The sequence below is a fragment of the Penicillium rubens genome (genome assembly GCF_028828025.1).
Source record: "Penicillium rubens strain IBT 27055 chromosome Unknown utg000003l_segment0_segment0, whole genome shotgun sequence".
NCBI lineage: Eukaryota > Fungi > Ascomycota > Eurotiomycetes > Eurotiales > Aspergillaceae > Penicillium > Penicillium rubens.
The window spans coordinates 7,759,151-7,785,522 of NW_026890601.1; the positions used below are offsets into that span (position 1 = coordinate 7,759,151).

General features: G+C 51.1%; 8 protein-coding genes across 8 annotated transcripts; 3 read left to right on the forward strand and 5 right to left on the reverse strand.

The window, feature by feature from the left end:
* Positions 1 to 64: 64 nt before the first annotated feature.
* On the reverse strand, positions 65 to 3,930 carry N7525_009210 (putative cytoskeleton assembly control protein Sla2; the record flags this gene model as incomplete). Its single annotated transcript, XM_002563258.2, has 12 exons — positions 65 to 151; positions 216 to 1,430; positions 1,488 to 1,637; positions 1,684 to 2,729; positions 2,791 to 2,975; positions 3,031 to 3,088; positions 3,144 to 3,224; positions 3,317 to 3,474; positions 3,553 to 3,628; positions 3,728 to 3,745; positions 3,820 to 3,866; positions 3,923 to 3,930. 12 exons carry the CDS (start codon positions 3,928 to 3,930, stop codon positions 65 to 67), a joined length of 3,129 nt encoding a protein of 1,042 aa, XP_002563304.1.
* A 694-nt stretch (positions 3,931 to 4,624) lies between these two features.
* Positions 4,625 to 7,478, reverse strand: N7525_009211 (SMP domain-containing protein; the record flags this gene model as incomplete). Its single annotated transcript, XM_002563259.1, has 2 exons — positions 4,625 to 6,932; positions 7,012 to 7,478. 2 exons carry the CDS (start codon positions 7,476 to 7,478, stop codon positions 4,625 to 4,627), a joined length of 2,775 nt encoding a protein of 924 aa, XP_002563305.1.
* Positions 7,479 to 8,431: 953 nt separating this feature from the next.
* Positions 8,432 to 9,833, reverse strand: N7525_009212 (trans-hexaprenyltranstransferase; the record flags this gene model as incomplete). The annotated part of the gene is made up of 2 exons (XM_002563260.1): positions 8,432 to 8,593; positions 8,652 to 9,833. The coding sequence occupies 2 exons, from the start codon at positions 9,831 to 9,833 to the stop codon at positions 8,432 to 8,434; spliced, it is 1,344 nt and encodes a 447-aa protein (XP_002563306.1).
* A 528-nt stretch (positions 9,834 to 10,361) lies between these two features.
* Positions 10,362 to 12,458, reverse strand: N7525_009213 (proteasome regulatory particle lid subunit RPN3; the record flags this gene model as incomplete). Its single annotated transcript, XM_002563261.2, has 3 exons — positions 10,362 to 10,509; positions 10,604 to 11,898; positions 11,975 to 12,458. The coding sequence occupies 3 exons, from the start codon at positions 12,456 to 12,458 to the stop codon at positions 10,366 to 10,368; spliced, it is 1,923 nt and encodes a 640-aa protein (XP_002563307.1). The 3' UTR covers positions 10,362 to 10,365.
* Positions 12,459 to 13,001: 543 nt separating this feature from the next.
* N7525_009214 (uncharacterized protein) lies at positions 13,002 to 13,851 on the forward strand (the record flags this gene model as incomplete). The annotated part of the gene is made up of 3 exons (XM_002563262.1): positions 13,002 to 13,066; positions 13,122 to 13,487; positions 13,542 to 13,851. 3 exons carry the CDS (start codon positions 13,002 to 13,004, stop codon positions 13,849 to 13,851), a joined length of 741 nt encoding a protein of 246 aa, XP_002563308.1.
* A 1,766-nt stretch (positions 13,852 to 15,617) lies between these two features.
* N7525_009215 (uncharacterized protein) lies at positions 15,618 to 17,562 on the forward strand (the record flags this gene model as incomplete). Its single annotated transcript, XM_002563263.1, has 7 exons — positions 15,618 to 15,750; positions 15,801 to 15,875; positions 15,936 to 16,202; positions 16,261 to 16,538; positions 16,591 to 16,778; positions 16,834 to 17,041; positions 17,095 to 17,562. 7 exons carry the CDS (start codon positions 15,618 to 15,620, stop codon positions 17,560 to 17,562), a joined length of 1,617 nt encoding a protein of 538 aa, XP_002563309.1.
* Positions 17,563 to 20,181: 2,619 nt separating this feature from the next.
* Positions 20,182 to 22,109, forward strand: N7525_009216 (putative transcription initiation factor TFIID subunit 12; the record flags this gene model as incomplete). The annotated part of the gene is made up of 2 exons (XM_002563264.1): positions 20,182 to 21,789; positions 21,855 to 22,109. 2 exons carry the CDS (start codon positions 20,182 to 20,184, stop codon positions 22,107 to 22,109), a joined length of 1,863 nt encoding a protein of 620 aa, XP_002563310.1.
* A 1,495-nt stretch (positions 22,110 to 23,604) lies between these two features.
* Positions 23,605 to 26,276, reverse strand: N7525_009217 (1-phosphatidylinositol-4-phosphate 5-kinase; the record flags this gene model as incomplete). Its single annotated transcript, XM_002563265.2, has 2 exons — positions 23,605 to 25,099; positions 25,150 to 26,276. 2 exons carry the CDS (start codon positions 26,274 to 26,276, stop codon positions 23,605 to 23,607), a joined length of 2,622 nt encoding a protein of 873 aa, XP_002563311.1.
* Positions 26,277 to 26,372: the final 96 nt, after the last annotated feature.

Genomic DNA, 26,372 nt, shown 5'->3' on the forward strand with positions numbered 1-26,372 from the left:
GACAATATCAAACTCCTCGAGATTGGAACGCGGAATATACAGACAGCCAAGAGGGAAAGATACACTATTCTTCCTGATACGAGATCTTGCGCATTTCGCCCAGACGCTGGCGGGCGCGAGCAAGACCGTTCTCGAGTTGGAGGATTTCGACCTGTCGAGAGGATACATATTAGCATTGGATGGATGGGATACAAGGGGAAGGGGACGTCGCATACCTGCTGCTCCATCTCGCGGACCTTGAATTCGTGCGAGCTCAACTTTCCATAATCCTCTCCCTCGTCTCCATCGCGATTCTTCTCCTTGATGATGTCCTGCACCTGTCGCACGAGGGCACGACAAGCAGCACCAACAGCCTTGCTGGCGGTCTCCAGGCGGTCCTGGGTCTTGCTCATGAAGGTTGCCTTGACACGACTGGCTGCAACAAGCTGGGCAGTGCTGGCTGCAACATCGTTTGAGGCGACGATGAGTTGCTCTGGCGAGTTACGGCCCGAGATTACACCGTCGGCAGTCTCGATCAATGTGTTGGTCGAAGAGGCCACTGCTTTGGCGGCAGAGATCAAGCCCTCTGTCCAGCGGTTGTTCTTCTTGTAGAAGGCAGTGCGAGACGAGCTACCACGGCCTTCACGAACGATCTCCTGCTGGGTCTCTGTGGCGGCCTTGATCAGCTCTGAGATTGCGTTGGTGACAGCAATGGCCGCAGCAAGGATGACATCGTTGATGCGCAGCTCGTAGGTCGAGTACCCATCGCGGGGCTTGTTCTTGAGCTTGGCCAGACGCTGGGCAGCTGCGTCAATGGCATCGGCAGCCTTGAGCAGCTCCTGATCGACAAGGTCTCCCAGATCACCACTGGTGCTGATCTTGGTATGCTTGGGAGCGAAGGAGTCAACTAGCTTCGACAGCGCCTGCAGATCACGCTGGACTTCAAGATTGTTGTTGATAACAACATCAGTCTTCTGCAGTGGTTCCAGACCTTCGAGGCGGAACGACTGCAAGCCACGGAAAAACCGCACAGTCGCCTGAGCAGACTTGCGTGCAGCATTAATGAGGTGATCGGAGCTCTTATCGTCAGTGGCGAAGCGGATGAGACCCTTGGTGTTGCTCAACACATCCGAGACAGATCCAGAGAAAATGGACACTGTGCGGATAATCTCAGCATGGGGACTGTTTGGTCCATCGGCGACAAAGTTGTTGAAAGCTGTTGAGAACTCGGTTGCAGAAGCCGACGCCTTTTCAATCTGTGAAAGGACATAAGGAGGAGAGGCATTTTGGTTACCCGCCTGCATGGACGAGTCTAGTTCATACAGGGCATCGTCGACACGCTGCACACCAGTCTGCAGCACGGAATCGATAATATCGTTAATCTTGGCGACTGTGCCGTGGAGGACAGTGTCAATCTGGCTGTCCAGCGCATGGTCGACATCGCCTTGGCTCTACAGTGGAACATGGTCAGTATGCAGAAATCGAACGTTGTCAATATCACCACTTACCAGTTTCAGTTCCTCCAGTTCCATAAGAGCCTGTTCCATACCGGACTTGTACACCTCAATCTCCTCGTCCTTCTCGCGAAGAGAGAGGTCGAGGTCTTCCTGACGGTCATTATTGCGACTAGAATGTTCGTCCAATGCGCGCGTTTTGTTCTATAAGGTCAGCATGAATCACACACCTAAGTGGACAGTTACTCACACGAAGGGACTCTTCCAGGTCAGCCATCTCACGGTTATACTTGGACAGCAAGGACGAGATCTCGGTGCCCTTTGAGCGTTCCGCATTTTCAGCACGCTCAAGAGCCATGCGAAGCTCGCGCTTGACCTTCTCCAATTCATCCTTGTTAGTTCCCGTCAGACGGTCACGGTCATGCAGAGCACGGTCACGTTCACGAATCATGTCAGCCAGCTCTAAGTTCTTGGTCTTCAGCTCGCGCTCCAGCTTCTCTCGTCGGTCAATTGCCTCTTGTGCGGAAGCTGCCTTGAGCTTGAGGCTCTTAGTGGTCTGCAAAAGATCGAGGTGCTCTTGCCGAAGCTGTGAGTACAACTTGGCCAATGCCTCGTACTTAGATCGCCAGGTGTTCACCTGCTCTTGCAGGGATCGAATCTGATCGTCCTTAGAGGCATTCTGCAAGTTCAGGTTCGAAGTCAGGTGGTTCATCTGCTCCTCAACCTCTTTGACACGGCGATCATATTGCTGCAGCATCAGCTGATCGCGCTCATACTGTGCACGGGCGTTAAGGTTCTCCTGCTCCAGCTCTGCCAGCCGACCTTGCGTGTGTGTCTGGTACTGGTCGCGGAGAAGCTGTTCCTGTGCCAACCGCTGCTGTTCCGCCTGCAGACGCTGCTGCTCCTCGAAATCGTTCTGGGCTTGCTGCTGGGCGAGAATTTGCTGTCGTTGCTGCTCCTCCCACTGCTGCTGCAAGCGTTGTTGTTCCGCCTCGTACTCTTCTTGCTGGCGTTTAGCTTCGCTTGTCCAGAAATCATTGATCGGCTCTGGTTCAGCAGCGACCTTCGGGGGCGGCGAGGGCTGATGTTCCACTTCTTTCGCCGGCCGTCTGGGAAGAGCTGGGCGATCCTCATCTTCGGCGAGCAAGCTTGGCGGATCTTGTGGCAACTTCGGGATTGTGATGAGGCCTGTTAGGTAGCGCAGGTTGGAGCACTCGTAGTAGAACCGTACAAGGCGGTGGTGCTGGGCATCATATCGGCCTCGGAGTGGCTCGAGAGCTTCATCCTCTCCGGTGGCTGCAGGAAACGTCAGTCAGCGGCCATTGAACGCAAATCCCAAAGACTAAGGGCAATATACTTGTGTGCATGGCTCGCAACATGCTGGTAATGAACTTGTAGATGCCATAACTCTCCTGCACAAGTGGCACCAATGCCGAGATCCGACATTCATTGTTCGTGCCGGATTGGAAGTTTGAGAAGATGAGCTTTTGGAATGAATCAATTTGATCCTGCAGAGCCATCAAATCCGTGATGGTCTCGTAGCTGTGTGACTGTCAACATCTCTCTCCATCGCCGCAAAGATCAGGTATGTACGCACCCTTCGTTCGGATCGTTGATCGACTTCAAACTAATGTACTCCTCATATTCAAACAAGCCTGCAATTGTCAGACACTCGCCCTTCGCAGAATTGGTCACCCCTGGACGACATACCGTTGAATTCGGGGTGGTTGCGGTGGAAGTTCAGTTTCGCCTCGAGAAAGAAGACGTATTCCCGAATGAGCGGTGCATATCCTATCCGGAACTGTCATTATACCGTCCGTCGCATGCGTTTCCACTCCTTGAGCAGAGAGCAATTGAGCAGCCGCCCTGCGTGGAATCCATACCTCGAACGCCGTCGCCTCCAACTCCTCGCATCAAGCTATCAATCCAGTTGGAATGTTGCTGCGCCTCGCGAACAACCATGGGGTGGCCCTCCTGAAGAACCTTGTGTATCGTGATCAGGGCCTTGAACGTCTGGACCTCGTCGGCGAGGACGGGCTGCCTGTAAAGAACGAAGCCGTGTCAGCCATCATGAGAACAACAGCCCCATTCCATGCCTGTCGGGTATCCCAAAACATACACTTTCATGCCAGCCCAGAAAGCCGCCGACGACTTGTGGTCCCACGTATAGACGATGCAGCTCCGCACATGTTTCCCTACAGGCGCGGGGGATGGTCAGTTTGATTCGGACGAGGCAAAGTCGAAGCGGCATCAATCGGTTCGATGGGGGACAATGAAATATGATTCAGACATACGCTTGGGGGCGGTTTCCTCTGTTGGTTGTCAAAGTGTCAGCTCGTTATGTCCGCTCTCTTCTGTCTGTCTCATCCCCCGATTAACGACTTACCAATACTGGTGGCCTTGCGGATATTGATGGCCAAATCGGCCTCGGTCCTGCACAATCCCTTATCAGACAAGCACTCTTAAAACTCCATGTCCGTCTCGCTTACCGACTCATCGTGGCCGTTGGGGTGCGTGCTCAGGGGGAGGGGAGTGGATGAATGTCGGAAAGGTTTATCGCGGTGACAAGATCTCGAACCCGGACAGCACACAGACGCTAGAGATAGGTTGCGCTGACCGGAATAAGCAGATTATTCGAATCGCAAAGCGAAGAGGAATTGGTGGAGCACCAAAAAAGACACACGTGGGAGTTCAAGCAATGACGTTGATGAGGGACGGGAAAGCTGGCGCCTGTCGGGAGTCTTGGCGACGCCTAAGCCAATGCGGGTTTGGGCCACAGCTCGAATTTAACGCTTTATCCCTTACGAAGGTTGTTCTGGTCTACGCGTCACATATGTATGATGTATACACACTGCTGGCCAGGCAGCAGGGATACATGGAGTATTCATGTGGACCAATCTCTACGGTTTGCTTAATCTACTTCGTTCGAAACAACTCAAGAGCGACAGGGATACATTGAATATCGGAGGATTAGCTGCAAACATAAAGGAGTCACATAAAGAAGACACGTAAGGGCCTTGGGATATTCTATGCGAGAGAGCGGTCGCATGCGGGGATAACCAGCCCGACATGGAGACTTCAAATCCAGCACAGCAATATGACGAAGGAATCAACGATAGATGCATGGATATATGCGAACGAAAGGTCCACAGTCCTTTCCCTCTTTCATGTCAAAGCAAAGGCAACGAGCATTACGATGAGGGTATCTCCACGCTTCCAGTAGATGGCAAGGCCTCATGATTGCCCAGAGTTGAAGAAGGCGCCTGATCAACAGAGCGCAAGGATCCAACAGCGGGCAATTCTTCTTGCTCTTCGGAATCAGCCTCGAGTTGTTCAGCCTTTGATGATGTCTCACTGTCGACAGTAGTCGGGGCCATCAGACTAGAGTCTAATTCCGGGTCCCCAGGGACCGGGCTATTAGGCTCAGATTCTTGAGGTGCCTCAACCACAAGCAGTTCATCAGCACCCTGCGCATCACGTACTTCAGGGGCCGTGGGTCTCCTGCGAGGTAACTGTGATGGCAGGGGCTGCTGGTCTCCCGTCTTGGGGCGTTCAGGCACTGTGTGTGCCGCCACGGGTTTACGCTTGGGCAATGTCCCTGAGTTCCTCTTCAGGGCATATTTATCTGGGTGCGGCAAGGGTGTTCCGAGCGGTGGATGGGGATGGCCACGCCCGATCGGTTGTTTAGGCGTGCCTGAAGGAGCCCGCGGCGATTCTTGACCGTTATTGGTGTCACTCTTACCGAACACGCTCCAACTCCATTTCTTGGCAGCGGCAGTGGCTTGCCCAAGAGTTGTTGGACCAGAAGACCTGTCGTCAGAAGATGTAAAGGTTTTGGTGATGGTTTCAATTGTGCTGCGTCGTGGAGCCGTGTCGCTGACAACGGACACGGCGGAACTACCCCGAGAGCTTCTCAAGCTGGAGAAGGACCCGCTCTCCATGCGAGTAGAAGTAGGTCTCTGAATAACGCTCTCATGGGCAAAACCAGCGTTGTAAATAGAATCCGCAACCGACGACTCGCGGCTATGGACCGCATTTTCTGGCATCATAAGGCCACCTGTAGGTGGCGAGGTGCCCGGGGTTCGTTGCGGAGATGTAGGTGGGGACCGGGTAGATATCTCTATCATGGCGCTTGTTGCATGACTCTTCTCTTCACCTTTGTTTCCCGGAACGGGCTTGTCAACCTTGGCATTGTCTGCTGTGAGCACAGGATCTGCAGCATGAGAGAAGGTCTGTGACCGAATAGCGCGAGGCAGCGGTGTGCTGTCCGATCTCTCAACACCAGTGGAAGTTGCAGTGGAACTGTTCGATTGCAGATCTGATAGAGGAGATTTGTGGCCTTTGCGCAGCTTTTTCTTGGTCGTTCCGGACTCAGAAAGGATAGGCATGCTCATCGTGCGATCATCCTTGGACTTGAGGACTTCAATGGAATCACTGCCAATGCTTTTCGGGGTCGGAGGGGTTTCGCCAGATTCATCGGGTATCTCTGGTATTTCTACCTGAGAATTCAACTCTGGAGTGTCTCGCTGCCAGATACCACCGCGGAAAGCCTGACCGAAGGTGTCGTGGAAGGGAACGTCGTCCCAGAAAGGCAGAACGATGCTCTCTGCCACTGCTTCGCGGATCTTGCTCTCGATCGTGCGCAGGATGAGGCTGTATGTGATTTGCTTGGAGCTGACAATTGGTTGTATGTCCATTTCCATCTTCGGCATGGTTTCGAAAGACATCCAGATGCGATTGCTGGGTGGGGGCTTGAAGCGTACCAACAAATGGCCTTCAAGTCTCTTCAACACAACGGCAAGGACAATATCGACCTCTCTGGCCTTGAATCGAGGGCCTAAGTCAATGCGCACAGTCGCCGAGATCTCGACCCGGAAGTTTCCTGTGTATTGCAGATCGGCCTCCACACAGCAATTGCCGTCCACGGTCAAGTCCTTCAGTCTTGGGTTGGTGATAAACGGAGCCCCTTCGCCCATATCAATCCTCTGGAGGCCGATCTTGCTAATGAAATTGGGTTTGTTGGCGCGAGAGATCTTCTTCACAATCTTACTCCGCACGAATTCTTCCAACTCAGGTGTCCGGTACATCGCTAGGAACCACCTTCCAAGGAAAGCATTGATCCAACGTGTCTGCAACTGCTCTTCGGAGGAATGCAAACGCTGAACCAACGTGACAATATGCTTGGTATCAAACTCCTGGTGCTTGGGCGGGCGATCAGACGAGTCCCACAACCGGTTCTGATTCTGCAGCATGGCGACATAGAAATCCTCCTTCTCAGACAGGTTTTCAGAGAAGAGATAGAATGGCGGAGTTGGCCCCCCTAGATCCCCAAGCGAAGCCAGTCGTCGAGAGAGGCATATGGCGTTTCTTTTGAGCCACAACTCTCCTTCTGGGATATTTCCCTCTCCGCCGTATATGGTCACATCGTGGTGAGCAAGCGAAATGACATAGCGCACCTCGACCTGATTTACATCATCGTAGAGCATTAGGTGGCCATGTCTGAGCACATATCATTCAACGTCAGCTATCGGCGCTTAAGTAACAAACAGATTATACACCCGGGGGAAGAGAGGCATACCGGAGAACAATGTAAAAGACATTCCGCGCCCGTTTCGTCATCTTTCCATTCGCCTTCGCCGGGTCGATACTAGGTGCCTGCTTCCGATCGAACAGGCTCCGGTACATAGTCTGGTACACACTAGGACTTTCGGCAGCAACGACTTCCCCCGCGGGGGTCGTTCTCTCGGGGGGCTTCCCATTCACCCCACCGGGAACATATTCACGACAGACAGCAAAGTATCCAGCAGCGACATCGGACTCGTGTGTGCGATGGAATTTCTCCGCCAGCTGGTCGGTGCCGGACTTCAGACTAAAGTCGTCATCGGTAGGTTGGCGGACGGCATCGGGCGCTTTCTCGCACGATTGCGGGAGTTGGGCAGATGGAAGGGTCAAGTAGGCATAGAGGATGATTGAGGACAGAACTAGTGGAACGAAAGTGATTCCACCGAGGGCGTAAACGAAGAGGAAGCTAGCGAGCGAACCCATCGGGAACCAGTCGATCAATGCGGGATCGAAAGCTCCATAGTTTGGGAGAGCGACCTCCAGCTAAAAGAAGGATACGGCAGAGAAAAAGAGACCTGCTCTGAAATTAAACGAGCGAGATGAGGGACAAAGAAGTATAGCGCACAAGAGAGTGAGAGAGTGAGTTGCAGGAAGTTGCAGCTTCCAGATTGTCCACAAGCATGACGGGATGACGGAGGTGCTGGGTACCTCGGCATTACTGGTTATGTATTTGTATTTCATTTTTAAATTACCATTTTCAGGGATGAAAAACATGTATTTATATTGTATCTTAGTTACTTACTGTGTTATTACTTGTAGCTCCCTTTGGACCCCCGCTTAATCGACCAGCTGTCAGGAACGTGAATGGAACGTGAAAATCAACAACCTCACCTGTTACATGTACTGTTTTAGCCAATGTCCATTTTGTATATGGTGGTTTAGCCCATTGATACATATGTATTGAAGACTTGAATTCAGCAAAAGAATCGATAATTCTCCTCATGCAGTGCAACCGTGACTTCAAGACCCGCCGATCTTATACCAAAAGCGCGTGATAAAGGGTCTCATGCCTAAGATGCAGAATCCTGCACTCTACCTAGGTAAAGATCACGCTGACGGAGTTTAGCCTCGTGGCGGGCTGCTTTTACCTTTTGCTTACTAGGTATCAACTTATTTCGACAGCTGTCTTATTGGGGGTTCAGCCAAATACGTACATATCCATAGATTAAGAGATTAAGAACCAGCATAACTATATAACATCTGTGGATGACGTGAGAAGAGAAGAAAAGGTTTCTATTGGTGAAGATCGAGTATATATATCCAACCATCTAAGACATAAGTGTACACAGGCATATAGAAAAGAGACAGTCACCTAGAAACAACAAGGGATGGGCAAGCTGAAAGACAAATATGTGTACATAGGAGCGCAATATCCTCTACTTCCTCCGATTCATGGTTTTTTCGCACATCTCAATGAGACTGGCCTTGGCATCACTGTCTGGGAAGTCGCTGATAGCGGCAATGGCCTTGTCGGCGTATTCCCGGGCCAGAGCACGAGTCTGCTCAACGCCATCGCTGCGGTAAACAAGCTCACGGGCCTAGGAAAAAACAAATGTCAGTATTATCGTACCAAGCGGGGCCATTGTAAACACTCACCCGCTGCACATCACCCTCCTCGCGGAACTTCCGTCCGACCAGAGGACCAAGCTCCGGGTTGCTCTTCCATGCAAACAAGAGTGGCGCAGTCGCCAATCCAAGCTCCAAGTCTGCACCAACGGGCTTACCCATCTCCGCTTCGGTGACTGTATAATCCAACATATCATCAACAAGCTGGAAAGCCAGACCCAAGTTGCGGCCATAGGCGTACGAGGCCTCAATCACCTCCGGAGCACTCCGTCCCAGAACCGCAGCAGAGCGGCAGGACTTGCTGATCAGACTGGCGGTCTTCAGGTAGGTCTTCTGGAGGTAGTAGGAAAGTGTCTCATCGGTGTAGACGGGTTTTGATTCGTCTTGCGCAGTGTTCTTCAGTTGCATGAACTCGCCCTCCACCAGATTAGCAATTACAGTGGCCATGAGCTCGGTGACCTCGGGGTCACGCAGACGAGCCAATGCAACCGAGGCACGCCCGAGCATGAAGTCACCGGCTAGCACAGCCATCTTATTTCCGAACGCCAGGTTCGCGGAGCTATTGGCGCGACGTGTCACGGCATTGTCGATAACATCATCGTGCAGGAGAGATGCTGTGTGGATCAACTCTGTGATCTCGGCCAGCCGTCGTTGTGAAGGTAGGATGTAGTCATCTCCCGCGATATCATATTTGCTGTCGGCGTTCGGGGCCACGAGCGGGTTCATTTCTGGGTTGGCGTCTTCGAGAATGGATGGCGCACTGAAGGAGGAATCGACGGGACTCGGTTTATCCGTGTAGCTGTGGTGCTTGCGAGGATCCAAAGCTGTGGCTTGGGACATGAGGAGGACAAGCATGGGCCGCATGTGCTTGCCCTCACTATGAGTGTAGTACTTGGCGACCTTATCCAGCGCTGGGTGACCCGACCCAAGCAATTGTCGGATGTTCTTGGTGAGGAACTTGAGCTCTTTCCCAACCATTCTCAACGGGTCGACAGAGATACCTGGAGGCGCCTTCGGCATGCCCTTGAAGATTGCCTGGGCCGCTGACACGGCAGCTCCGAATGGCGAGGCATCCCGCCGGCGCGTTGGGTGGTATTTGCGGGATTGGAGAGCAATATGTGCGAATCGCAGGTCATCGCGGAGGCATTGGGAACAGACAGGCGTTCGTGATGAGAGGATCAGCCCGGTGGCCGATGCAGTTCGAGCTCCCATGCTCAATGCGAGTGCTCTTCAATTATAAATTAAAGAATCTGAACTAAACCATAGGAACCCAGTCCACAAAAGATACCGATGTGAGGTGTTTGCGGAGTACAAGGACGAACAATCTTGCGGGCGGGAAAGATTTCGAGCTCTCTCGGGTCGGCACGGACCCGGTGCTACGCAACCAAGTATGACTCGGTGTTATCGACAACTTTGTACTTTTGAACATAGGAAGGGGACAATAATCATAGGGAAATTACAATATACAAGCCATTGATCACTCGGTTGACACCTACGATTCTAATAAAGGCACAGGGCAAGAAATAATTCCAGTGTAATAGACACAGAAGATTGCGCCGGCCATCTTGGTCTTGCATCCTGCGCATTCCCCTTCATACAGATCCGAATAAAAGAGCCAGAATAAAACAAATTGCACAATTAACACACGGGTTGAAAAAGGCCCGCTACAAGGTAGAGACCCATGCATGGAACCAGTGCGGTGGAGGGAGAAAAAAAATGCTGTATCGATTATGGACCACACTCTTTAAATGGCATCGAAATCACCTCCCGCATCTTCATCATCCATGTCTCCCTCTTGGATCTCCTTGGCAAGCTCGCGCTCCCGTTCCCGAGCTTCTTGGGCACTCTTGAGCTCCAGACGGTGCTGGTTCATGGGGAAACGCATGGCCTGTGATCGAACGAGTCACGTTAGCAAGGGCCAAAAAGGAAAAGAAAAAGGAAAAGGAAAATCAGAATGTCCAGAGGGAATAAAAGTGACATACCTTAACACTCTCATCGTGGAGGGCTAGACAGGCGCGGATACGCTCGTGGAACGCCTCACCGGGTTCTCTAGTGGCGTAGATATCACCTACTTCCTTGCTCTTCATGAAGCCGTGCTCGTGATCGAGCGTCGCCTCGATGACACCGTCCCGAATAGCCTTGGCCACGATGTACTCGGCAGATTCTTCGCTGTCGAGTCCGAGACGAAGGCAGATATCCCGCAGAGAGATACGGGAGTAAGAGAGCGACATCATGCGAATGCCGGTCTTGATGACATTCTGCCGCAAACGCAAGATCAATGTATATGTGCCATCCTTCCGGAAAGTCTCGCTGTGGGTGTTGACAATGTTGAGGAACCCATCCAGATCAGCAACACTGACTGCCTGAGAAAGCAGCAGATAAGGGTGCATGGCCCGTTCCAAGGCCGGCTGGCGGAAGACTGCGCGGTCAGGAATATCACCCATCAACAGCTCGACAACAACCAACAACTTGTGGGAGGCCTGGTAGAACCCACGAGCAACCTGGCTAGCAGGCGACTTACGGGTAGCCCCAATCAGATGACTATGAGCCTCAGTGTATTGCAGCTGGATGGCACGGATGCGGCCGAGGTAGAACATATACCGAGCAATCTGATTGTTAGACGCAGCCACGGGGAATGGGTTGTGCGAGATCAGTAGATCTGCCTGTGAGATATGAGACGTGGACAGGTAGTTGCGAAGCAGCAAGGTCATCACAGTAGCCTGTGTATCGACGTCTTTCCGAAGCACAGCCGTGCGGAGCGCCGCCAACAATGGCTGGCGAATAGTGGTAACAGCCGCTGCAGGCGAAGGAGGGAGCGGGGCGAGTTGCTCGAAGAAAAGAGAGTAGTAAAAGTACACACGGGCGGCGAGAGAATCCAGCGTACGACGGTTCAGTGCTCGCAGGCGCTCGATCAAGCTTGTCGAGAACTGGGCTCCCTTCTGAATCTCCCGCTGGTCGAACAGGTATATCTGGACGAGAATAGAGAGATATGCATCCACCTCGGCAAGGGTCTCCTTGGGGATGGGCTTCTTATCCGAGTCAACCTCCATCTGTGAGTTGGCCGGAGCATTCTCGAAAGCACTGGTTTGACCAAGAGCTTCCAACAGGAACGAGGCGGTCGAACTAGAAGCGGAATAGGTTTCCACAATGACTTCGGCGAGGACCTCCGGGGTGAGGTGTTTCCGCATAGACGATATCGATCGAAGAACACGGAGCGTAAATCTGGGGTCGAAGTGGGCAACGGCTCGCTCGAGCAAGGTGAAGTTGGATTTGATGTCTAAACCCATGCCGAACAAAGACATTCACCGTTAAAAATCAGGACTATGTTGAGCGAGGAAGAAGACTAGACGAACCTTGAATGGCCTTCATTGTCGGGTCGACCTCAGGCTCGGTGTTCTCAACATCACCATCCTCCGCACCTTCCATCGTCACATCCTCCTCCTTATCCTTGCCGGACGATCTGGGACCCTTGGTTGGGGGCACTACAACAGTCATCTTCTCGTTACTTTTGCGGTCCTTGCTGGTGTTGGATGAGGATGTAGGCGCACCTGCCGTATCCTCTCCCATCTCAACATCTTCGGATCCATTCACACCGTCCTCGGTTGACTTTGATCCATTTGTATGCGACTGATCATCCTCTCCCATTTTGCCGTTTGATGCGCCCTTTGCGTCTTTCTTGGTCGGAGCTGACTTGACCTTGTTGGCGGCGGCGCGAGTGGTGGGCGCCTTGTCTTTCGCACCCGAGCTCTGAGAGTTCGAGTTTGCCTTTTCACCGTTAGCGGATGAAGAGGTGTCGGATTTATTGTTTGATCGCAAAGAACGCCTTTCGGCCGGCATCTTTCTCAAGCTGTCAAGCTCAGCTGGGCAGCCACCAAGCTATCGGAGGAAGTAGGGGGAAGGGTGAGTGAGCACGATATGAAGACGGAAAGGAGAAAAGCAATTTCAAGAGAGCCAAGCTGCCGATATCACGAGAATGGAGAAGAAAAACTTGTGCGGACAGATGGATGAAGTGGATGGGTGATGTGATGTCAAGAGATGGGATGAACGGGCGCAAGAGACCAGATGAGCGCTTAGTCAGTGGAGCTTACCGGGCGGCCTCAACTCGGCACTTTTGCTGTCGAAGCTGTTAGAAAGAGGACAAAAAGATATTGAAAAAAAAATAAGCAAAATAAAGGAGAACCCCCTGTAAATTTGAATCAAACTGACGCTATCGTATTCAATCAATTTCAGCGTGGCTAGACGTAGTTGCTGACACGCAGACACATTCTGAATTTAATGCCTCAGGCATATATGCAGCTTTCCTGGAGTAAACACTGCGGTGAAGTGTAGAGCATCCGACTACTTTCCATCGCAATCCAGAGCTTCAGGATACGCGCAAACATGTCGCTACTGAATTCCCACCTAGAGCAGATTACGCTCTCTTCCAATGCTATTGCTGACTTGCCGTTTGTGCTCATGAGATCCCTCAATCATGTTACTTTGTCTAACGCAAGTGTCCAGTTTCCCCCCACCGCGTATTTTCACCACTGCGCTATTGGGCTCCCACGACATTACAGCCTTGATCCGTGACACAGAAGCCCATGAACGAGCACTCTTCCAGGTCGAGCCCTCTACCAAGGCTCATGGATCACAAAGACGCGTCACACGACGCGGGACTATGTTCCCCGCTGAGACCGAAAGGGAGTCGATGGCAAGCCGCATTTATTCGGCACGGGACAACCGTAATCAGTCCGCAGTGGCGAGAGTACTGGGACGTGATATGATGGAAGAGATCAAGCGATCAGCGGGCACCTCAACTAGAGGACCCCGCGGGGAGGTCAACATTGAAGTGCTCCTTCGAGGGGCCGAGATCCTGTGCAATGTTTAGTGAGTGCCACATAATGCAACAATGCCTTTTTGTTTAATCTAACCAGCTCAAAGTCCGGTTGCCGGTGCACAGGAAAAGATTGCCAACCTTCGTTATCGGCATGAGATGATTAGTGAGTCCATAGCGCAATTGGAAGGTCGGGTTGCAACGAACACTGCAGAACTAGATCAAATGAGACACTCCTATGGAGATGACGAAGATGATTTTCCTTCGGCACCTGTGGCACAACCTGAGGTCCCAGAGGTCACCGATGAGGCTATTGAGCGGGAACTGGCCGAAATCCGAGACTTAGAGCAGAGGAAGCGAAGGCTAGAAGAACGGGTTACAGGCATGGATCGAGACCTTGGTGGTTTGATAGGCTGATTCTTTTCATTTGCCATGGTTATATTCCTGCATTGTGGAAGACTGTCTACTGGCATCTTGTCTGTCTCCCCACCCATCAGAAAAGCAACATCATGCTCAGTGGACATCACTGAATGGATACCACATCTTTTTCTCTCAAGAAACAGCTTTACAGGTTGATGGCTTATCCCTGGTTTACCCCGGGGGCCCTGTTCTAGTCATGTCTCCGGTGGTTATTGGCAACAGCAGGGTCTGACAAGTTATCATATTAGGCGAGGATGGACTCCTCAGCGCTGCAGGCTGCTGTTCATACTGAGCCTTTGTTCTGAGCAAAGCTTACTGCTGAGCCGCTTCCAGTTGTTATCAAAATGCAACGTCCTGCGTCAAGGTCATCACCACCAGCAATCTCTGGTGCCCCATATTCTTCCTCATGCCATGTTAGCCATGAGAGATGTGTATGATGCAGTTGATCATGATTTCCGGTAGTAATAAATAGTTAACGAGATCTATCCATTGTTCATGATACTGTCATTTCTTCAGATGTTTTCTCCCCCTTCTCAATCACTCCACCACAGCCCTGCTAGGAATTTCCTGTAGCGTCTCGAGTGTCACAGAATCTGGCCTGAAAGAAATCACCTTCGTACTGAACATCTGCAACGCAAGGCACGAAACATGTTTTTACTTCGAGCGACAATTTCACTTCGCCGGCTAATCCGACGTAGGCTACATAGGCCTCCAGCCGGAATTCGAACTCCAAGTCCATCCTCCACACAGCATTTTCCAGCTTCGTCGCTGGCGTAAAGCCTACGGACAAGGATTGTAGTGATGACGCGCGCCGGTTAAAGCTGTGCCGTTGATATCGAGGGCTCATATGCATACACTTATTTGCTGCATATTAAAAACACCGTCATTTTTCAGGGTTGATGTCTTATATGTCTAGTTAATTTATGTCTGATTTGAGAATGGCAGAAAATAAAAATACCTGAATTACTATGACAGAGACTGAATACTACATGTAGTAACTAACGCACCTAAGTTCAACCCAAAATACGGAGATTTGAGTGCAATTTACAATACACGGTATAAGGCGGTGTGGTGGGCTAGAATCAGGTATAAATCAGGCATCCTCAGGCAGAAAGCCCTAAAATCTACAGTAGTTGACCTTTGGCTATTCTATTAGAATCAAAACAATGACCTGAAGTCTCGCGAACTCCATCAGTTCTTACATAGTTGACCACAGATCACTTAAGCACCTGCTAGTAAATGCCTTGCAATATTTTGCCTAAAATATCTGCACCATTACTCTGATGTGTTGTGGTCCGAAAACACAATTAATCAAACGGAATATCGAAGCGCCAGCCACTTATGACACTACGGCTGGAGTCATCAGCTGTGTCAAATAATGATTGGCATTTCCCGTTTCAAGAGAAAAAAAAGCCGTGGCTCTGAGGGGGCTTTTTGCTGCACACTGCATGACGGACGCGCCGTCAAGTTTAGCGTGGATCTTCTGCTGGGCCGATTGGTTCAGGGTTCCCGATCTGCATATCCGGCTCCTAAATATAAGACCCAAGCGCTTAATACGACTAATTTTGGAACTCTTCTCGCCCTTGAGACATAGTAATAAGATTGAGGCCCAGTAGACTTGGTCCTGTGTGCGCTAGCTTCCCGGTTGCGCCGTGATTGAGAAGTACAACATAAATGGAGCTCCCCAGCCCGTGTCATCTTAGGCCCTGAAAAATTCCCACTCTCTTTAGCACTTGGGTGTTTGCTACGAAGCAACGGCCAAGATGGCGGTTTGGTGGTTTATGTTACTTTTGGTGTTGCCTCCCTCTTTCGCAAACGCTGGGGTCATAGATCTTGCCAAGAGAACAGCTTTGTCGGATCTATCTGGGGGGTTCTGTCGCAGTTACAGATTTGGAGGTATGTGGAGAAAAGTCGAGTTAGACCCCGGATGCTTATCGACTGTGTAGCGGATATTGCCAACAATGTTTTGTACATGGTTGGTCTCGATGGAGGACTCATTCCAGATGATGGCGACGCTTCGAGTAAGTCAATTGAAGCTGTTTCTGGCCAATTTGACCTAGTATACTTATGCTGCCTCTTAGACAATTATCTCGTGACGCTCGATCTCACGTCTTCTTTTTCCGTCTCCGAGGGCAAGAACTATAAGATGACCAAGATAGACACCGACGTTCCCAAGATTAAAGACATGGCGCTCTGGTCCAACGCAGAAAACTCGACATTGTACCAGTATGGAGGCAGGTTTCTGGACAACATCACTTCCGAAGACACGATCTGGACCTACGCTGTCAAAGACAAATTGTGGGGCAAACAGGATGGCACCATTCAGCCCTCGCGGCTGGAGTACGGTGGTACGTTGAAATCCAATCGTTATACCGAGACGTGGCTCTGATATTAGCTTTCCGACAGTGTATACGAATGCGCCTGCTATCCAAGCCGGTTTTTGGATAGGTGGTTATCGGGCTAGTGGCACGACAGCTTCAATCACAGACTCAACTAGGGAGTACGCCACGGGGCTGATTCAATTAAATACCACAACCGGGCAGTACACATCACTCGACGGGCCTTACGAAGCTGTCGAAGAAGGTTCACTTTCATACGTGCCAGTTGGCGACAGGGGAATTTTGGTGTATATTGGTGGCGATGTTCCCTCGATTAAGGATGGAATAAACGCTACGATGAGCTCGGTAAGCCTTGGGAATGCCTGTACTAAAATCAGAATACTAATAAAGGTCTCAGAACCCATGGAGCCATGTCCAAGTGTATGACATTGCTGGGGCAAAATGGTATAACCAATCCACGACGGGAACTGTAGCGTCCCGAACACAATTCTGCGCCTCCGTGCAGCACGACGAGTCCTCGTCTTCTTATCAGATATACGTTCTTGGAGGGGCAGGTCTGAAATCCAAAGACACCATTCTGGATGTGTATGTGGTATGCTTTCTATCATGATCCCCACGCACCGGCCTGACACTTTTCTAGAAATTACTTATCAATTCCATCCTTCAAATGGTATTCCGCTGCCCCTCTTGATGACCCCCGCATGACTCTCACATGTGTGACATACGGGCGTCAGATATTTGGAATTGGCGGAAGACGTGCCTGGGCAGATGATGGCAAGGCAGGCTGTTACGATGCTCCAGCCTTCATATATGACGCTCAATCTGAGGCAACGAGATCATCGTTTGATGTGAGTACTCTGCCCCTTTCGAAGCCGAGTTCAACAAATTAATAGCTGAACAGCCCGCCCTATCTTCATTTTCCCTATCTTCTTCGACGGCCAGCGATATCAAGGCCTCTCCTTCCCCCTCGTCATGGGCTGATTCAGCCCTTAGAAACCTATTTGGAAAGAGTGAGGAAACAACCAATACTACCGCCAACGAAAACTCTTCCACATCCGAGCCACAGGAAGTTAACACATCCGATCCATCGATCAGGGGTGCCATCGCTGGTGGCGTTGTCGGTGGCGTGGCTGGCCTAGTCCTGGTCATAGGCTTGTTGTGGTTCTTCGTTGCAAGGAATAAGAAGCAAAAGAATGCGAAATTGGGTGAGCCTGAGGTTGTAACACGCCAAGTGCAGCCGATGCCTGAGCTTCCAGTGGGTGCCAGAGATGGGCGCTCTGAGTTGCGCGGGGACATGTACATGTGTTTGGAACTTCCTGCGGATAATAAGAGGGAGATATCCGAACTAGGCAGTGAACGGAACAGGTAGTTGGTCGCCAGAGCATATAATTTTGTTGAGATGGTCCCATCTCTATAAATGTCTGCTTTTTTCTAGTTAGAACGGGGCTAGCGTAGTGCATTTTATTGAGGTGTCTTCTGCGGGCTGCTCACCACCTCTACGCTTATGATTTGTTCAGCCAAAAGCGGCAGGAGGTGAGCACTAAACCGAAAATTGAAAGCTAACCTTGGAAGAAGTGGCAGAGGAAATCCAAGGTAGGCCCCATGTCATCTGTGCTTTAGTTCATGGGAAGAGAGGGTGCCTTGCTCCGCGGATCTGAAGTCACAAATAGCGACTGAGGGTGGTCGACCGCGTATACGGCTTCTGTCCTTGAAAACGCAGGACTATAATAGTCTAATTCATCCGGCCTAAGATAGTATAAGAGACTTTATATGTAGAAATGTTCGATGCTCCTTCAGATGATCTTTTCCAGTTAGTGGTGTTATAGGGCTTATCACCTGGAGAGATCTCTCTACATGTACTGACTAGGTGTGTATGTTTTGGCCACTTGCTTGAAAGTGATTCCCTGATTCACCTTTCACATATAATCCTTTCCTCTACGCGACCTGGAGTTCCTATCGTCAAAACTGAAATTTACAACGGTTGTTGGGAGCTTCTCCAATACTTCGAGGGCTTCGAGTTCTCTCTCTCTTTTCCCCCGAACTGAACCACAGAGGGAACGGGCCTACCTAGGTACGACCACTGAATTCATTCATGCTGTTCAGAAGTAAGTAGCACCTTTATGATCATCAATTTGCTTCTAACAGTATATTAGGTTTTAGTGCTCCGTGTTCCCCGGAATTCCGCAGAGGGTAGGGGCGCTTGGAGAAGCTTGTGGAGTGGTCCAGAACGGGGAGAAACCATCTGATCAAGACTATCAAGAAGACTATAAAATGATCAATTGAGAAATAAGGACGCCCTCGGTCGTTATTTGTGACTTCAGATTCACTGAGCAAGGCATAATCTGAGAAGTTTCGACCTATATAAGGTCACTAACTTTCTAACTTCTGATTTGTTCCTCTCCCTTTCTTCTCCCGAATTAAACCACAGATGACATGGGGCTACCTGCCTAGGTAGGTAGTCCCTTGAACTCATTCATTTATTTCGAAGTAAGTAGCACCGTTATGATCATCAATTTGCTTCTAACAGTATATTAGGCTTCTGTGCTCCATGTTTCCCGGGATTCCCCAGAAAGTAGGGGCGCTTGGAGCTTGTGTATTGATTGAGAAGGGAGAAAATATCTAGAAAAAAAGACTACCAATAGATATATCTATTGTAGTGCTCTTGTGAAATTGAGGAGGGTAGCTGCTTGAAGTGCATGGGTTCATTCACCATATGCTCGTGGTGCACGACGTTTTCAATTGCGTAGATGTCAATATCTCCGCTATTAGGCGCTGTTTCGGCTAACGTCCGGAGTGGTGTCCACCAATTAGGCAAGATGGACCTGAGTGTCCTCGACGGCAATGAATATAACCAGTCGAGCCCATGATGGCGTTGTTGAGTATGTGAATGACTGGTGTTGTATATTGTTTCAACTGATGAGACTTTAATGAATTCCCAGTAAAAGACCCCTCAGACATGTGGTGTGAACTGGGTTTATATTAACATGGGCCCCGGGGCTAAGTCACCACTGCCTTGAACATTCTATCAATCCGGCGGCAGACATCGAATGCAGACATCGAATGGAAAATTGAGCTGGAGCTTGTCTCAGGGGAGAAGAAGTTGGTACATCAAGGAGTAAGTTGGATCCTGACCTGGAATGGAGCATTATAGGTGTACAGCGTGGACTAATGCATCACAGAGAAAAGCACCATCCTTTAAGCCAGCTATGGTGCTGCTTGCCCTAATTTCTGGCGAAAATATTATTTTGGAGACCAGGAGCAGGAACGTCTTGCCTTGCTTTGCTTCGAGGTCAAAGCCATTTTTTGTAACAACAGATGGTCTTCATAATATCATGTACTTTAAAGAAATAATGATGTCTCCAGTTGAATGCATTGTGCACTGCAGACGAAATATAACCAATGAAGCCAGAGTGAAAACCCCAGCTTTGAACACTCGTTGAACTATAGATCTCTTGCCACGTGATAGTGGTCCGTGCTCGGGCTTTTACTCCTGAACTTTCAAGGGTTGACCGCCTGAAGGCGGTCGGAGGCAAGTTAAAGCCTTTTTAAGGCTTCCCCCAGGAAGTAATAGGAGTAATGTATACGATATCCCACAGTAATACCACATAGATCAGTTGCTCTAAAAGTCAAAGAATGTTACAGACAATAAAGAAGATAGACAAATTACCAACTCAATTAACTAATGTATATCCATGAATGTATCTGCGAGGCTAGTCTGTTAAAGAGCGGATGCCAAGACCAGGCCCAACCTTCATCACCGCCGTCAAAAGTCGTAATCTGCCAAAGTCCAGGGTCCATTGCATTCGGACTTATCCCACCTTGTGCCATACAACCCTGGAGTATAGCCTCACTTAATATTCACCTAGGTAGGCAACTGCGACCGGCCATATCTAAAACCACAAACAATTTGCCTCGATTATCCTGTCTCCAACACCCAACTCCTCGTGCCCTTGAATCCTCCGCAGAGCCCCAGTACATCATCGCGGAGATGGACGGGTCTCAGGGCCAGGTTGGCCAGCCAATGGGTGCCCCGCAGCAGCCGCAGCACTCAAACCTCATTCGAACCGATCAAGTGCAGAAGCTGCCGCACCTCAGTGACCAGCAGAAGGCCCAGCATACCCAGCTAGTGCGCAGTCTCTGGGATCTGCTCAACACCCGCGATCCACAGACCCACGAGTACCAACAGGCACATACGAAACTCTCACAGCTGTCTCAGAATTTGATGAAGGGAATGCGGGTTTTCCAGCAGAACAGACAGCAGGCAATGCAACAGCACCAGCAGCAGCAGGCAGCGGCACAGGGACAGCCAGGACAACAGCCACAGCAAGGGCAGCAGACACAGCCAGTACAAGGTCCTCAGGGTACGCAGGGACCACAGGGACAACCGGTACAGCGAACGCAGTCCAACAACCCGCAGACGATCAACCAGCTCATCCCGCAAATTCAAGCCCGGGTTAGCGCGCTTAATTTCTTCCTGCCTCCGAACGTGACCCCCGAGCAGGTGCAGACATGGATACCCGAGGCTCGGTTGCGATATGGTATCGCTCTCCAGAAGCAGGAGGTTGGCCGGGCCCGCATGGCTGATCTTCGTTCGTCATATGCTCAGCGGCAGGCTCAGGGCAATATGAGCCAAGAGGAAATGCAAGAATTCAAAAACCGACAGTTGGCGGCTGAGAAGCTCTTCCGAGAGGGTACCGAGTTCTTGAACAAGTTCAAGGAACAGCAAGAAAGCTTCAAGATTCAATCGCAGCAAAACCCACAGAATCAAGCGATGAATCAGGCAGGACAGGCAAATACACCTGTTAATATGAACCAAGCCCAAGTCGCACCTCCCGTGTCAACTCAAAGTGTGCCAAATGCCCAGGCAGGAGCGGCAGCAAATGCCATGCAATCAGGGCAGCCTCAACCCCCAGCTCCCCATACTATCAACTCGGCGGTCAACGCAGCACGCCAAACTGCCATGTCCCCTTCTACTTCTCAGCCTGGTCAAGCCCCTTCCGCCCAATCTGCTGGAAATACTCCAGTCCCAATCAGTGCGCCACTGCCTCAGGTGCAACGTCCACAGCAACCATCCCAGCAAGGAACTCCAGGAGGGCAAGTCACTTTCAGCCAAAACCCCCATCCTGACGGTTCCACTCCCACACCACCCGGGCCTCCCCAACAGGTGAACCAAGGCCCACCTCGTCCTCTCTCTCACCAAGCTGCTATCTCACAAGCTGCACAAACCTACACCAACCCTACCCCTCAACAACAAACAATGAACCAACAGGCGGCCAACCAGCAGGCCCACCCTCAGGGTTATCTTGCCAACCGTCCAGGCGAGGCTTCGACCCGCAACACTAACATGGCAATTCCCAAGAACCTGCACGTCTCGACCCCCGAGCCCGTCTCAATGCCAGGCTCTCGTCCTTCTCTGTCCGGCGGTCCCAGCCACGGCGCCATGGGCATGATGGGCCAGCCCGCGATCCAGAAACACCCAGGCTACGTCCTGGAAGGTGAAGGCCAGCGCGTTCTGAGCAAGAAGATGCTCGACATCCTCGTGCGCCAGGTCACCGGTGGTGGCGAAGGAGAAATGCTGACTCCCGATGCGGAAGAGGTAAGCTTGTCCCTTTCCAAAGTGAGAAACACATAAAGATTAAAACCAATATTAACATTTCCTAGTTCATCCTCCAAATGGCCGATGACTTCGTCGACGAAGTCGTCACCCAAGCCTGTCGTCTCGCCAAGCTGCGCCCTTCCTCGACCCTCGAGCTGCGCGATATCCAGCTTGTCCTCGAGCGCAACTACAACATGCGTATCTCTGGCTTCTCGACCGATGATCTCCGCACCGTCAAGAAGCCCCAGCCTACCCAGGGCTGGACTCAGAAGATGTCGGCTATCCAGGCTGCCAAGGTCACCCAGGGCAAGAACGAGTAAGATGCAGATGCAACTTGCATCACGGCTGCTGTCGCGATCTAGCGTGCAGTCGGGCTCTGTCTTTTCTTGCGGTTATGCTGCATTCTACGCTTTGCTTTACGTTTCATGCTCCTTTCCCGGAGGTCAAATGGGGGTGTTTCTTTTCGTTTTCCTTTTTTCTGTTTCTATCTTACACTTTCTATTGATTCTCTTGAGAATATGGCGTCTGCGTGATGAATGGGCAGGTCTTACACATCTTTTCTGATCTTGTTTTGCTCGCGTTCCCTCATGGTTGAAACGGGGGTTTTTTTTAGTGGTCTCTTACTTAGGTCCATGATTTCTTTCTTGCGGCCCAGTTTATGCTGCGCTTGAATAATGAATTGCCTACCCTGGCTTATCTAGGTTTCTTTCGGTCCGTATGCTGGCAATCGTACGTATGTGCTGGCTTTAGCTTCTACGTTTGTCTACTCCGGGCTAGAGAAGATATAGACATATTGAGAGAACCAAGTAGTCACCATAGTATAGCACCTGCGCAACGTAAATACGTATACTGTCCGTACGTTGTCTCCACGGAGTTTGCTATAAATCGTATACTTTACAGCCCATTGACTTTACCATCTACAAAATAATTCAACAGAAGAAGTAGTAAGTTCCCACGCTGAATTCTGCTAAGTTGATCACCCTCAGCAAATAAGAAGCACGAATATCGAGAGAAAACATGTGGTATAGTGGTTGGTACAGGGTATGGAGAGAGACGCGATCGAGGAACATGCAAATCAAAGAGAAAACACAGAAACGGGTAACACAAGAGAGATACAATAAGGAAAAAAGCGTTCGATGAACGGAGTGGGCCGGATTCTGGGGCCGGCGCTAGTCTTTAGCTGTGAAGGCGTTCTTTGAGAAGAAAATAAAGTGAAAAATGAAAAAAGGAAATGGGATGGTTGGTGGAAAGATTGGATCACCGATGTGACGCTGGCACAGGATATGACGATAGCACTTATTGGGCTGGAGATGAGGTCTGGTTATGATATAGAGTGTGGCAACGATATGTTCGATCAAGGAGGGTGGAACTTGTACAGCCCACGGGTGGCCCGCAGAGTACAGGGTCATGGTAAGCAAGGCTAGAGAGAATGAAGGCGTCCGAGATGGCGAAGAGAACAGAGGAGTCGGTGAGGTTGAGCCTTCCGGCTTCGGCTTTGGGATTTGTCCAAATGTCCCAAGTAATCCAGGCAAAGGTAAACAGGAAACACACGAAGAGACGGAGATGAATCGCTCAACAACAGAAATTATACACATGTCACTCGTGAACATCAGGTTCTTGCGGAAAGTGTTTGGGGAAAGTATGAGGATAGGAAGATGATATGCCTCGCGCAGACCCATGCTGAGGAAACAAAATAGGTGGTTCTATCAAGAGCAACAAGGGGGGATATCTCGCTGAATACAAAGCAAAACAAAAAAGAAAACAAGATAAAGGGACGAATGAAGGTATCAAGAGTACGCCAGTCGCTGCAAAGGGCTAACGTCGGGCCGCACTGGGAGCCAGGAAATTGCGCCGATCAACTTCCTTGCCTTTGCTGGGAGTTGCCGGTGGGGCGTCACGAGGGACGGGGGGCAATTCCTTGTCTGATGCTGGAGGGCCGTGTCGGCTGTGTGAGCTGCGCCCTCCGACGCTGCTTGCCTCGCCGGCTTCATCCACAATGGGGAGAGTCGAAGTCGGACCGGGGCCCCCGGCATCTGCCGGGTCCCAAACAGTGGCTAACGTTCGAGGATGCGTGATGGACACGTCTTTCGATGCTTCCTTCTCCGCTGCCTGCATTGTTCGCTCGACAGACGAGGATCTCGAACGTGGGTTTTCGGTTGATTGCTGAGCTGCACCGGACGCGGAGATTCGAGACTCGCGTCGTCGTTCGGCTTCTTCCCTCGACATGGTGATTCCCTTGATGAAATTAATGAAGCGCTCTCCGTAGCTCTCTGGCGGAATCGGGGAAATCTGTGTCCGGTCATGCGAGAGTCCTTTGAAAAAGTTCTCCAATTTCTTGGTTGTCCCGTAATGAGTTAAGCAATCAATGATACCGAGGTAATAGATCTCGTCGCCGGGTTGGCCATTCTCATGAGTGGCCCGGAAACCTCCATCATCCGCGTAGAAGACATGATATTTCCGTTCATCGAGGATTTCATCTGGCATCTTCGCAGCTGCTTTGTCCAATGGAACAGGCCGTTCACGTTTGATAAGCATACGCAGCTCCCGGGCCTTGCGTTCATTCTCCAATTTCGATGGAGTCCGCATCAGATTGTTGGGAGTCGTATCCTCTTCGCGGCTGCCTCCTGGCTGGAACACCTGAAGAGTCTTGTCTCGCAGTTTCTCTTCATTTCCCCTGCCCGCATCATGGATTCCCACAAGAAGAGAATAGTCCATGATTTTGAGTCTCTGAAGCAACACAACGTCACGTTTCAATTGCTCAATGAAGAAATCTCGTTTTGATGGGCCACATTCCAAGTAACGGTTACGACGAACCCAGTTCAGGTCCTTCATAGTTGCTCTGGGGTTTCTCTCCAGATCTGACTCCTGCAGATCCCGACCAATCGTTGACCCCTTCAGGTCGAATGTCTGGTGGATATCCCGGTGGGGCGGGAACAGGTTGTTCATCACGACAAAGTGGATCTTTCGGCCGTATGCCATCTTGACTCGGTGCAATCCGTAGAATTGTGAGATGAGTGTGTTTGGGTTGTTCTCCACATGTCGGTAGTACTCAGGAAGGATCTTCCGGAGAAGCTTGTGCTCGGAGTGGTGAATGGTCTTGATAATGTATTTGTAGTCGCGAGAGAAGTAAAAGAAGCTCCCACTCTTGCCGGGGGAGCCCAGCTCCGATAGAATGTACTTGCTTGTGAGGGACATGAGGTAATCGGCGGGATCGAGACGGAACTTGGCGCGAAGGTGTCGGAAGACCCAAGGTGCGTAGTCTTTGAATTTAAAGTCGTATTTTGCGGAGGGAATCAGCTCGTTTCCGGTTCTGCTACTGTCAGTCATGTCCAAAATGTCAACATTGGGAGGGGTGCACACATGTCAAAGGAGAATTTGTGTTTGGCATTAAAGTCCGCCGACGTGAGTTCTCGGTCCATTTTCGCGTTGATTCTCGAGACCGTGAAGCGGATACCAGTCAACATGTTGTATGCTGTCACATAGTTGACGTGGTTTTGGTCCACCTTGGTGCCCACGATCACCCGCTCGTCGTCCTCCTCTTCGCGGCGCCGTCGCGAGGCTCGCTTTTGTTTGATAGCTTCGGCCCATCGGGCCGCATCTTCATCCGGCGGTGCCTCATCCAGAGTGACATCTTGGTGGGTGCTGTTTTTCGTTGCCCTCCTAATTAGACCGACTGACGCGCGTCGGAAGCCGGTCGTCGGTGACATTCGGCCAGTGCTGTACGCAGCATCATCGGGGTATTCTCGGCTATCTCGTCGAACACTAGGCGTTCTCGGGACCTGCAATGAATGTCGTTGTCGCATACTGGAGTTCTGCGATTCTGGCACGGAGACGGCGTCGAGTATGGATGAGGCGGGAGGGGAGGAGTGGCGTGGTTGGCCGGGTTTCGAACTCGGTGTCAAGCGATCAGGGTCTGGAGAATAACGACCGGTGTCATCCTGCTGCGGGATTTGTAAGAGCGAGGCCGATGGCGAGATCGAGGACTCGTCGGGGTAGGGTGGGTGAACGTCTCCATTGACCATGAGTTTCCCCTGGACAGGCCGGCCATTTGCAGTGCCATTGGGTTGTTGGCTAGAAGGGGATGCTGTTGTGGAAATAGCACCGGGTCCAGTGTCGGAAGGTTTATGGTCCAGCATGGCTGACGGGCGGCCGTTCTCGCGGGGATCCCGGGGATCCCTCATGGATCCATTGCCTATCGAATGCATGCTGCCGTCCTTGGACAGGGGCGGGTCGCGCGTGTACGAGCCGACACTAGAGCGAGGGCCATTCAGGGAGTATGCACTGCCGTTCTTAAGGTCGGTCAGAAGGTGTCGGTCATTCTGATGAGGATCGTGATTCGCGTCGTTGCCGTTGGGCCAGTTGGTCCACAGGAAAGTATTTCCAACGGGGGTCTTGTCGTGCGACTTTCGGGATGATTCGAATGAGCGAGGGTGGGTGGCCGTGGCCGTGGCAGTCTGGTAGGAGACGTCGTTGGAGAAGGCTGGCATGTTGAAATTTCAGTGACGTGAGTTCTGCGTGGACCGGCAACCCGAAGTGACGGCAGTCGCCCTTATTGGCGGAGAACCAGGAAAGTTGTGAACCGG